A 12,545-nucleotide genomic window follows, 5' to 3' on the forward strand; every position below is an offset into this window, starting at 1 on the left:
CTCCACACATAGAATAGGGCTGAGGGCATAACCTTCAGATTCCAAAGAGACCCGAACACTGATACCCCCCCCCCCCGCCTGTGATTTACTAACTTATTGTAAGCAGATTTTACTGAGAAAAATGTATGATGGAGGGTCGTTCCATAACCTTGAATCCTTTTTACCTTGTTGTAATGTCACCTGTGATATTATAGACATGAAATCCTCTACCATAGTCTTTTCCCATTCGAACCATTCTCTTCTCCAACTTAAATTCCACTCTCACCCATCTACATTCCAACTACCACAACTTCCAATAGGCTTGTCTTTCAACTCAGAGTTATTGTACAATCTTTTGTATCTTCCTTTGAGTTGACCATTAGCTAACCATTCGTCTTCCCAAAATTTGATCTTCTCCCCTGATCCTACTTCCCAAGTCATATTCTGATTGAACCAATTGTCACCTTGGTCAAAGAGATTTACTTTGAGTAAATCATTCCACCATCTAGATGTATACCTATTTCTTTTCGGTGCAATTGAATTCAACAGCCCCCTCGCTCCATACTTTGATTCTAAGACCTCCTTCCAAAGTCCTCTCTCTGTAGAACACCATCTCCATAACCATTTTGCCAAGAGTGTCTTATTAAACAAATCAATACGCTTGATACCTAGACCTCCTTCCTCTTTCGCTTTACAGATATTCTCCCAACTAGTCCAAGCAATTTTCTTCCCATCCGTTCCCCACCCCCACAAGAACTTTCTCTGTAATTTTGTTATCTCCTTGCACACTCCGATTGGTGCTTTAAAAAAGGATAGAAAAAATAGTGGTATGGCGTTGATAACAGATTTTATAAGGCAGACTCTTCCTGCAAATGACAAATTCTTTCCCTTCCATACAAAAAGTTTCTTTCTTATCTTTGATAGTAAAGGCTCCTAGAAGGAACACCTAGATGGGTTGCCACCTATAGGTAAGCCTAAGTATGTGAAGGGGATATCCATTAGACTGCAGTGGAGTATATCCGAATACATTTTCACCTCATACCTATCTACTCCAATTGCGCCAAGCCCGAGCTTAATTCAAAACATCCTAAAATAGCCTCAATGCACTTGATGTTCTGCATATTAGGTTCACATACAAAAAGGGTGTCATCCGCAAATTGTAGTAAATTCACCTCCACCTTCTTATCCCCTACTTTAATACCCGATAGCAGGTTTTTTCTTGTCGCTTGATTTACTAACCCAGCTAAACCTTGTGCGACAATCAAAAACAAAAATGGTGTCATCGGATCCCCCTGCCTAAGGCCTCTAGTTGGTTTAAATTCTTTTGTCGGGCTACCATTTACCAACACTGAGACTGTAGCTGATTCCAGGCATGCTTTGATCCACTGAATCCATTTCCCACAAAACCATAATCTTCCCATCATATAAAATAAGAACTCTCAACTTCCCGAATCATACTCCCAGTTTATATATATATATATATATATATATATATATATATATATATATTTTTTTTTTATTTTTTATTTTTTTTTTATTATTATTTTTTTATTTTTTAAAACACTGACTCACCATATTTTATGTGTTTGTGCTATTATTATTATTATTTTTTTAGATTGTAATGACCGTGAAGTATGTGATATAATAGGAAAATTTCAACATAAATAAACTGAGAAGAAAGATATATATGTATATGATTTCTATTTTTTTTAACTTAATATATATATATAATATTAAGAAGGAAAGTTTATTTTTAAAAAAAACTTAAATATTATGTACATAATTATTTATTTCTTTATTTATATATTAATTATTATTATTACTGTAACGGTTAGTGAAATGTTATAATATACCATTTCCAAGATTTACAGTGCCCCAAGTTGTGGACAGACAAAAACTTTGTTAGGGGAATAAGACTAAATCCAACCGCATTCAAAGGCATGACATATCCTAATTTAAATATTAACTTATTAATTTCATTGTATCAAGAGATAGGTTACGGACTAAACAAATTAATCCAATCAAATTTTAAAAATGGCTTAAGATCAGATATAACTTAGTACAATTAATCATTTGCTCACTTATAATTTTCGTCAACTTTAGATGATCCAAATTATAATCATAAAACCTATGTGGACTGTAATAAGAAAAAATGAGGTTGTGAGATATTGTATTTTTTAATCTCTATAAAGAAGTGTGGCAAATAAATTAGTGTTGAACAGAATCCTTGTATATATGACTGGAATTATTAAGAAGATATTGTGTTACATATTCAACTACCAACAGACGTTGTCTGAAAATTATGAAAGTGATGTTTATACTATTTTCTAACAAATATATTCATAAAGAGAGGATTATTCTAATGGAGATTTCTGATTATTAAAGTAAGAACTTATATTTATTTGGGCTTGGAGAGATTTCACAATCAATTCAATTACTGGCTCGCTTCATTTTGTCTACTCAATGACTTTAATGAAATTATTTATTACGATATTCTATGTTATTGAACCTTGTATTACTAAAATTGAAGAAAAAAAATATTAAAAATAATCAAATTGGAATTGATTTTTATTTGGAGTAGAAGAGAACTTCCGAAACCATTGACATTGCAGCAGCATAAGGTGTCCGTGATTCGCGGTGGCCGCCGTGAGGGAGTCGCTCACTGTTTAAAGAACAATACTTTGAATTGTCTTTTCCCACACAAGCCGATTATAGTTGTGTGCTCCTTTTTCTAAAAATAAGCAATACTAAATATTTTGGATTAAATAAGTATAAGTTTTTTTTTTTTTAATAAATTTTTTTATGTTAGGCATCAATATGATTCTTGACATCTGAGTCACCTCAAATAACAAACATTCATTTATTATGACATAAAAAAATATTATTAAAAAAATACAAAAATATGAGAAGAATAGACCAAAACTCATATGTTAACAAAAATTATACATAGGTAGACTATACCTATTAATAAAGATTTTTAAGAAGATACTAGATGAAAACCTATTATACCAATGAAAAACCAACTTATTAACACACACATTCCCTTCACGAAAAATATGAGTAACACTAAACTTTATTTTTCCACAGTAATTAAGACAAATATTATATCGAATACGAAACATCCTAGTAAACATAGCACAAACCAAGATAGAGTCACATTTCAGTCAGACATTAAGTATAAAGTTTCAATTTTTATTTTGACAATTTAATATTTTTAAATTTCAAATTTAATAAGTTAAATATTGTGATTTGCATTTTTTTTATATTAATTTTATTGTTTATGTATTAATTAATTTGACACATGTTTAATACAAAGTTTTAAAAAATAAAATGAATTAAATAGTTATGTTACATATACAAATAATATACATAATTATATAATTAAAACTATTGTTATAATAACAAATAAGTTGAAAGACAAAAATTTCAAAATAAATAAAAAAACGTAATATTATAAATAAAATATAAATAATTTTTTTTCAAAGACTTAAACCTAAACTTGGTAATTTATTTATTTAATTTGAAAATCATCATGTATACTAAAAAATATAATATATTGGGACCTGAAACTTATTTAACTTATAATTGCTTTATATTGGTAAAATTTATAATAAAAAACACTTTAAATATATAATTATATTTTAGATTAAATCAATTATTTGAATCAATAAACATTATTTTATCTTAAATGACTTTTGGGTTTTTAATATTTATTGATTTTTATTTGGATATCTAATAAAAAAAATTCAAGTTGAGTATCTAATAAAATAATAAATTTGATATAAGTTTCTAATTGGTTTTATTATCCACATATTTTTTATGTTTGGAACATGTGTTACATTATCTAGAATATTAATTCATGATATGTATTTAATTATGTTACGTGTATTCAGAAGATACATCAAGATAGGATGAAAAAGATATAGATTATTATGATAAAAAAAAAAACAAGTTGATGGACCAAAAGAGAAGAAAAAAATATTTTAAAATCACTTAAAATTTCAAGGACAAAATTATATATATATATATATATTCAGGGAATTAAGTTAGCAATTATAATTTAGTGAGTATTTAGTAAAAAAGTTAGTTATATTAGAGATGTAAAACTTACTTAAATTTATTATTTTTAATTATTAGTATGTTTAAAATATTAAATTTAATTCAAAGTAGAGATAAAAATGTAATTTGTAAAAGATAAACTATTAAAAATTAAATATATGAATAATAAATAAATAAAGTTAAAATAATTATTTTTTTTCTTACTAATTTCAAGTGTAAAATTATTCTTCAGAAAAAGGAGATAATATTGAGAATGACTAATTATATAATGTAATAAAGAAAGAATAAAAAGACATGAAGTGATTTTATTTTTTTAAAATATCAAAGAATATCATTTTAAACTGTTAGGTGATAAGAGTAATTAAGTACAACACACTTAATTACCACCAAGACCAACAAATAATTCAACATGATAAATTTTGATGAAACACAAAGACATACAATTTTTTTATACTAGTTTGATTATTTTCAAATTTACATTCAATCCAGATAATTTTAGCTAAACCTTTTACTAACAATTTAAATTATTTTATTATAATAACTCCTAAATAATAAGAACCAAAAATACAAATAAGTCTTCAAAACATTTACAAAGATAATGAAAACATTCAACTATACAATAAACAAATGTTCGTGCAAAGTTAACAATATATATTACAAAAGAAAAAAAAATAAAGATTTATAATTGAAAGACCAATAGCATGATCAATCCTTTTGATAAATCTTAATCAATATTTTCAAAGAACTTGTAATTTGTTCCACTCTCGTAATATCTTCTCAAAAAATAACATTTTTTTAAAAGTATGGAATGATATAGAGAGAACTTCCATTCGAAAAGAGTTTTATGGTTACCGAATATTATGATGGATTATAATTAAATGTAATCGACTATTATCTTCTTCATGTATCCTATAACACATTTTGGATCAGGAAAAATGAATATTTATTATTCATAATCGATAATCAAAGAGAATAATTTTTTTTTACTTAATTGACATAATTATTATTGATTGACCATAATCAATTATCTACAAAGAAAAAAAAATTAATATAATCAATTATAAAAAAAAAATAATTAATATAATCAATTATTTGACTATTTGTAAAATTGGGTGAAATCTAGGTTTGATTTAACCTGAGATAATCAATTTTTAACATAGTTAATTATGATGTTTAGTTTATGTTTAGAAAGATAGAAAAGTAATTTTTAAAATATATATATTTTTTAAATTATCTTATCGACCAATTTTAATCATATTAAGATAATAAACCATGAAAATAGAAACCATTATTAAGAGGGCAGGTATGATTAAAATTATTAAATCAACACATTATGTTTTATATTTTTTACTAATATATAATAGAAAAATTAGATCATTTTAAAAATATATATTACTTTATAATAGATTTATTAGATTTTAAATTTTATTCATACAGAATAAGAATTTAAAACTTTTCATATTCACACTCCTCTTTTATTTTAATTTTTTTCTTTTCATATTTTCTCTTGAGTTCAACCTTAATTAAGATATTGTTAATTTGATATAATTTAAGATGGCGTTGAAGGTAATAGGTCATAAACTTAACATTATTTTCTTAGGTTTTTTTAGCGATAAAAGTCAATGTTTTTCTCAAATGATTCTAGTTAGGATTTTTTCATTAACATTAATATTTTTTCCCAATTGATGTTAAATATGATTTTTTTTTCTATGAAGACATAGATAAGAACGCAAGTCAATGTTATTTCTCAATCAATATTAATAAACTTTTATTGATCAAATGGTGATTTAGGTTTAGAAAGATAGGGTTTCTAGGATTGGAAATACAGATTTAATGTGAACTTACTCACTTTGTATAAGCTTTGTCACGCGTTTAATTTGCAAAATGTGAGTTAGATTGGTTGGCACAAAGAGTGCAGACTCATTTCATTGACCCATTCCGCATAAGAGGTAGTCTGTGGACATGTGGATTAGTCCACGTAAAAAAAAATATTTTTTAAACTAAAATTTCATTAATTATAAACAAATATTTCTGTTATTAAAAAATTAAAATTTCGTCTTTGTTTTAATTTATTCAATTAAGATAAAAAAATATAAAGACATTCAAGTACGAAGATTGTTAGAAAGATGTGATTAAAAGTAATTAAAATTTTATTTTACATATATTTTCCTTTTATATGTATGTAAATGTATAAAAGTATCTTATCAAAAGTTTTGCTACAAAATATTTTAATGAAATCTCTTCTTTATATTATTTTTTTATTAACAAATTTTTAATGTAAAATTCTCCTTAAAACTAAATTCACTCTTATTTTTAATATTAATTTCTTTAGATGATTAAAATAAAACATTAATTTTTTTTAAATAAAATAAAAATCACACTTAAAATAATAATATATAAGTAGAATATAATTTTTTCTGTAAAAATTAAAATAATTATTTTTTTATTTAGGTAAGTCAACGAAACAATTCATCTCGCCACGTAAACTCGCGCGTAAATTATAAACCTCTGTTTAAATGTTACATTAGATTACTAACAAAAGAAACAAATACTTTTTACTTTGTTTAAACATAAAATGGATATAAACCTCTATTATTAAGCAAAACTCTAACATGATATATATATATATATATATATATATATATATATATTTATTTATTTTTATTTTTTTTTATATATTTTTTTTTTATGATTGAAATTATAGTATTGTCTTTTGTCAACTCATATTTTGATCTCAATAATTAAAATAAGAATTATTGTGATAGAGTTAAAATAGATGGGCCCTTATGGATTTATGTAATTCAATTCAACTAACTAGACTTGACTCAAGAAAAAAGAGAGAGATTAGATTGATTTTTCACAAGATTTGATTGAAATTGATATTTAGAAACCTAATTAATTAAGTCGGATTGACGAGCATCAAATTCATCATACCTAACGCAATTATAAATATAAAAACATTCAATTCGTTATTAAATAAAAAACACTATTTTATTATAGAATAATTTTAATATGATCTTACAATAACTCTTTTTTTTTATTATTATTATTTTGATAAAAAAAATAATCTCATGTCTGTCCCGAATAAAAATACGCTTATCTTTATGCTATATATTCTTTTATCAATAAAAAATAAATTAATTAAAAGGAATACTTCAAACCCAATATTTCCATGCTACATGTAACAAAGTTTGAGCCTTTTCTCTGATTAAAAAAAAACTTGAGCTTTAATTATAGGATTTTACTAATGTATATTTTTATTTTTTTTTCATTTTTTCATTTTTATCCTTTCTAATAAAACATATTAACATTTTCATCTTATTTATATGTTATTCATATTATCACGATTACGAATTTAAGATAATTTCAAAATAAATAAGACAAATAATATATAAGTAAATTAAAATTTTAAATGAAAAGTGATATCATTTTTCATGAGTTTACTTATAGTTTTTTATTACTAAAGCTCCCTGTGTCTCTTACTAAAAGAATTTAAGAATTACTTATCATATCTACAATTTTTTTTTTCTTTTCCATTCTTTCTTCTTTTCACTTGGGTAATCCAATTATTCTACTATATAATATATAATATTACGTTATATACAGAAAAAAACACTCATTTACAACCTTTCAATATTTCTTCATCTTTTCATATCATTCATATTTGATTAAAATATTATTTCTTCGTACACTTTTAATTATTTTAATCTGGTTGGATTACCAACGTATGTATAATTTTGTTGAATGAGTTGCACAGTAGGTTTGTGAAATTGTTTATTTATCAGAGAAAGAGAGATATGAGAAAAAGAAAAGAAAAGTGAGTTGACTTGATCAAAGTGAGGAACGTGGCGACGCAAACCTAAGCATACATCATACGGTTGTTGTACTTCCATCATACGTCACTTACAAGTGGCCCGTCCACTCCGCTCTTCTCTCCCTTCTCATCCGTGCATCCTCTTTCCTTTCTCCATATAAACCCAACCACTCTCTTCTTTTCCACCATTCAATCTATTCTCTTCCCCAATTACTCTCACCATCTCTCTCTCTCTCTCCCTTCTCACACACCATATAATAAAACAACACAACAAGAACAAGAACAAGAAGAAGAAAAGGAAATTCTGATATCATTATTGTTGCTGTAGTTCATTTATTTGTACAAGATGATGTACGAGCAACAGCAACGTTTTCAGCAGCCCATGTCTGTGAAGGTGGATGTGAGGAAGAAAACGGAGAGAAGCAAAGGCACAGAGGAAGAGAGGCTTGAAATAGTAGACTTGAGTGGCATGTCCCTCGACTCCCTTCCTAACCCCTCTCTTAATTTAGCCACCATTTGCAAGTTGGACCTCTCCAATAACAATCTCCAGGTAATTAACAACACACCACAACACAAACTCATGCATTACATCTTTTTCAGACCTTAATTATATTTTTAAACTTCAATACCAAATAATGCTTTTCTCTTCATCTCTTTCCTTCTAATAAACTCCATTTGAGTTCTCATACATATGTTCAGAGGGTTAGTTGTTAGTTAAGGCCCTTTAATTTCTGGGTTTTCAGGTTAGTTTTTCTACAAACATAGGAACTTTAAAAATAATATGATGTTTGATAGCACAGAGAATGATATAAGTTAATATCATCTTCCTCCAACTATATAAATGAAGAGTGTCAATACAACTTGGTTTTCCTTTTCTTTTCCTCAAAGTACAGATAATAAAAGGAGAAGCTACTTATCAGATATTATATATACTTTGTTTCTAGTTGTATTTGGAGTATATATATACATATTTCTTTTCACCTTTTTTCTTATAATCCTTGATCCCATTTTAGATTATAATTTCTTTGAACAGACATTTATGTAATAAAAACAAGGTCACAGATGTCGTTAAAAGGGAAAAAAAGACAAAAAATTACTATATAATAAAAAATAGTGTTGATGTCTTTTCTACTCAAACGTGTACGTGCTGTCGTACATTAATAGATGTCTGGTCATGTACACGAATAAAAACAAAAGATAACAAGTTGTATTAGGCAATAATATTCTTTAATTTTATTTTGATTTAGATTAAGACTTTTGAACAATTATTATAAACTATACCCTTTATTTTATCAATGAAAAATACAATTGTTTTTTAATTTTGTCTTTAACTTTAATAAGTCTTGGTAGCTAGTTTTACCTTCCTTACAGTGTACCCTGTGGTTGCCGCCATAAGCTATAGTTAATTAGTTAGCTAGCCGACATAACTTATTTAATGAATCCTATGTGACTGTCTTCATGTTGCTGTTTAAGAAATAGTAGTGTAGTTTATTTTTAATTAACATTTGATTTTAAATATATTCTGACAGAATATACCAGAGTCCTTAACAGCGAGACTGCTGAACATGGTGGTGTTGGACGTGCACTCCAACCAGCTTAGGCACCTTCCCAACTCCATTGGCTGCCTCTCTAAACTCAAGGTTTTGAATGTCTCTGGCAACCTCATCGAATACCTTCCCAAAACAATTGAAAATTGCAGGTTCACCATTTTAACATCTCTTTCTACTTTTTCCTAAAACATTACTTAATTATAATTGATTCATGGGATAAGGTTGGCACAACCCCGTGCAAACACGGTTACAGAGAGAGGAAAACAAGAAACCGTGTTTTAATTAAAACCAATAATTGATCATATGTATGTTTTCAATTTAAAATTTATATTAGTCAAATCTAATAACAGTTCAATAGTAAATTTAACTAATTAATTCTTGACATAAACATAGAGTCATACACTTCCCCACCTTTACGTTAGTCAAACAACACATAGTGCACAAAACAGTCCTAAGCACTCGAATAACTTGCTTTCCATGCTATGATGAAGTTTAATTTCTTTGTGTGTGGGTTTTTTTATTTTATTTACTTCATCTGTTCTTGATACTAGCTAGGGCATCGAGGATATGCCGTAAGAATAATGAAATCCTACATCATGAGTAGATTTGAAAGCGTTATAAGTAATTGATTATTAAACATGCCACTGACAGCTATGGAATAAGCTTTAAAATATACCTACCAATTTAATAAGATATATGTATAAGGATAATATAAGAAATAGAAAGTATAAAAAAAAGTATTACCTTAAATATATTTAAACTTTATTCAACATACACGAGTCCTTATTCTATTTAGAAAATCAACCGTAGAAAATAGAATTTCTAAGCATTCATTGTGGGCCGTTGTCACAAATAGCGGGCAAAAATAAAAATTCTCCATTTTCTTTGGGCGTCATTATTACTTAATTGAGTAGCATAAAATCAACAAAAGATGAAGGACACCAGGCTAATGCAAAATTCTTAAATAAAACAAAGGGGAGAAAAAGTCAATCAATAAGTGATAATTCCGTGGAAAACCATTATTCTTCCAACCAGTTTTTACAAGAATAGTATTCGCTCAAACATCTTTTTCCTAGCTCCAAGAATCCACCGGACATCATCATCAAACGACAAATAGACAATAGATATTTGCATACCCACGTTCAAATGAAAGCAACAATCCCATAAAAAAATCAATAACCACATAATACTCTCACCCTTCAAGTTTAAAAGGTAGATTTCTTTTCGGATGTTATTTGTTTGAATCAGGAAGTTTTGAGATCGTGTTTTTTTTTTCTACTGTTGGTAGATGTTATGTTGTTGGGAGGGTGTGAGGTTTTGGTAACAATGTTGTATTTGGTGTTAGTTTTATGTTTATGCTTCTTGGAGTGATAGGGTTTTAGAGATGTTATAATTTAATATTATCGACTAAGTCACACAAGTCATTACTGTAATTTCTGGAGACATGCATGCATGAGTTACGTTAGTATAAATGGAGTTATTGACCAAACTAGAGTAAGCAGCGCGACAAACAAAATCAAAATCAACTACCAACACGCATCAGCGATATGTATATGTAGTTCACAGACAACCTTAAATATGCAGTTAACTGTTTGGTGCTTGATCTATAGTTATGAAAAACATTTTTGTTAAGAAAGGTTAAAAAAATTGTGATTATCATTTTTGTGACTAATTAATATACATTACGACTTTCGAATTAGCAGAAGCTTAGAAGAACTGAATGCGAACTTCAATAAGTTGATCCAGCTTCCAGAGAACATAGGGTACGAGCTGACAAACCTGAAGAAGCTATCAGTGAACTCGAACAAGCTGGTGTTCCTTCCTCGCTCGACCTCTCACATGACCGCTCTGAAAATTCTGGACGCGCGTTTGAACTGCCTGAGGTCTCTCCCAGAAGATCTCGAGAACCTGATAAACCTAGAAACTCTGAACGTGAGCCAGAACTTCCAGTACCTGGATTCTCTACCCTACTCGGTGGGGCTCCTCCTCTCCCTTGTGGAACTAGACGCCAGCTACAACAAGATCAGATCCTTGCCGGACTCCATCGGGTGCCTCAAGAAGTTGCAGAAGCTGAGCGTGGAAGGGAACCCTCTGAGTTCGCCGCCACCGGAAGTGGTGGAGCAGGGGTTGCATGCGGTGAAGGAGTACCTGTGCCAGAAGATGAACGCGGGCCATCAGAGCCCCACGAAGAAGAAGTCGTGGGTGGGGAGGCTGGTGAAGTATGGCACCTTCAATGGACTCAACAGCAGAGGTGGAATCCGGGAGGAACGTGAAGCGTTCATCATGCCTGATTACAGACCAATCGATAGCCTTGCTTCGCCGCGCTACACCGGCATGTTCTCGACTCGTCGCCTCTTCTCACCCCGCAATTACTTCACCAACTGAGCCGAACGTCGCCGTTTTGCGCTACGAGTAAGATCATTAGTTTTGATTGATTTCACTGCATCGTTATGTTTACGTTCCACCGACTTGGGAACCGTGGTGGGGTCTTCAGACTGTGCAGTAACCCCTTTTGCTTCATGGATGGACAGGATCTATTAGATTTAGTTCCAGACTACTGTAAGCAACTACTGCATATATATGCACACACATATATATGTAATAGCTATAACCTCGCTCTGGTCTGTAAATAAACTTCCTGCTTTTCTGGCCAATGTGTTACTAGTGTGTGTTTGCTTTATTCCAACCACACTTTCTAATACATTTCAACCCAAAAGCATATCTCACATTAATTCTAGTGCCAACTCTCTAAATTCGCCTCCAAAACATACTTACCATATAACCAATAATGGCACCTCTATCATCAAAACTAGCTATGGATCATTTACTGCTGTGCTTCCACATGCACCCTGTTTTCAAGATCAATTCAAATAAATACGATACTCTCTAGTACAATCTGTTATTAAATATCTCATGAAAAAAGATTAACCTTTTATTGATTCCAATGCAAACAAATAATGCTGGAAAGCCAACGGCACCTCAGTAAATATTAGGAACATAAAAGAAAACAAATCAGGTTAAAATATTTTATTATTCAGCGTGTCAAATCCAAAAATGAATGGGAAAGCCGAATGATTAATCGCATAGACTAACCAGCCAACCAATACACTGGCAAAAGTTTTGATGACAACTTGAGCTAACAC

At 29.1% G+C, this 12,545-nt stretch overlaps 2 protein-coding genes across 2 annotated transcripts; one reads left to right on the forward strand and one right to left on the reverse strand.

The window, feature by feature from the left end:
• Positions 1 to 261: 261 nt before the first annotated feature.
• LOC137805575 (uncharacterized) lies at positions 262 to 1,400 on the reverse strand. The gene is made up of 2 exons (XM_068605518.1): positions 1,064 to 1,400; positions 262 to 779 (listed from the first exon to the last, which is right to left on the reverse strand). The coding sequence occupies exons 1-2, from the start codon at positions 1,398 to 1,400 to the stop codon at positions 262 to 264; spliced, it is 855 nt and encodes a 284-aa protein (XP_068461619.1).
• A 6,539-nt stretch (positions 1,401 to 7,939) lies between these two features.
• Positions 7,940 to 12,155, forward strand: LOC137807278 (plant intracellular Ras-group-related LRR protein 6-like). The gene is made up of 3 exons (XM_068607839.1): positions 7,940 to 8,402; positions 9,382 to 9,551; positions 11,106 to 12,155. The coding sequence occupies exons 1-3, from the start codon at positions 8,199 to 8,201 to the stop codon at positions 11,785 to 11,787; spliced, it is 1,056 nt and encodes a 351-aa protein (XP_068463940.1). The 5' UTR covers positions 7,940 to 8,198; the 3' UTR covers positions 11,788 to 12,155.
• The last annotated feature ends 390 nt before the right edge of the window (positions 12,156 to 12,545 follow it).

Source organism: Phaseolus vulgaris, chromosome 3 (assembly GCF_000499845.2).
Source record: "Phaseolus vulgaris cultivar G19833 chromosome 3, P. vulgaris v2.0, whole genome shotgun sequence".
NCBI lineage: Eukaryota > Viridiplantae > Streptophyta > Magnoliopsida > Fabales > Fabaceae > Phaseolus > Phaseolus vulgaris.

Bases quoted from the DNA above. Each gene is read 5' to 3' on its own strand.
- LOC137805575 (XM_068605518.1), bottom strand. From the start codon at position 1,400: ATGGGAAGATTATGGTTTTGTGGGAAATGGATTCAGTGGATCAAAGCA. The intron at 780-1,063 runs GTTTTGAATTAA...CCTTTTTTAAAG, and splicing joins CATTGAGGCTATTTTAGGAT to CACCAATCGGAGTGTGCAAG.
- LOC137807278 (XM_068607839.1), top strand. From the start codon at position 8,199: ATGATGTACGAGCAACAGCAACGTTTTCAGCAGCCCATGTCTGTGAAG. The intron at 8,403-9,381 runs GTAATTAACAAC...ATATTCTGACAG, and splicing joins TCTCCAATAACAATCTCCAG to AATATACCAGAGTCCTTAAC. The intron at 9,552-11,105 runs GTTCACCATTTT...TCGAATTAGCAG, and splicing joins AAAACAATTGAAAATTGCAG to AAGCTTAGAAGAACTGAATG.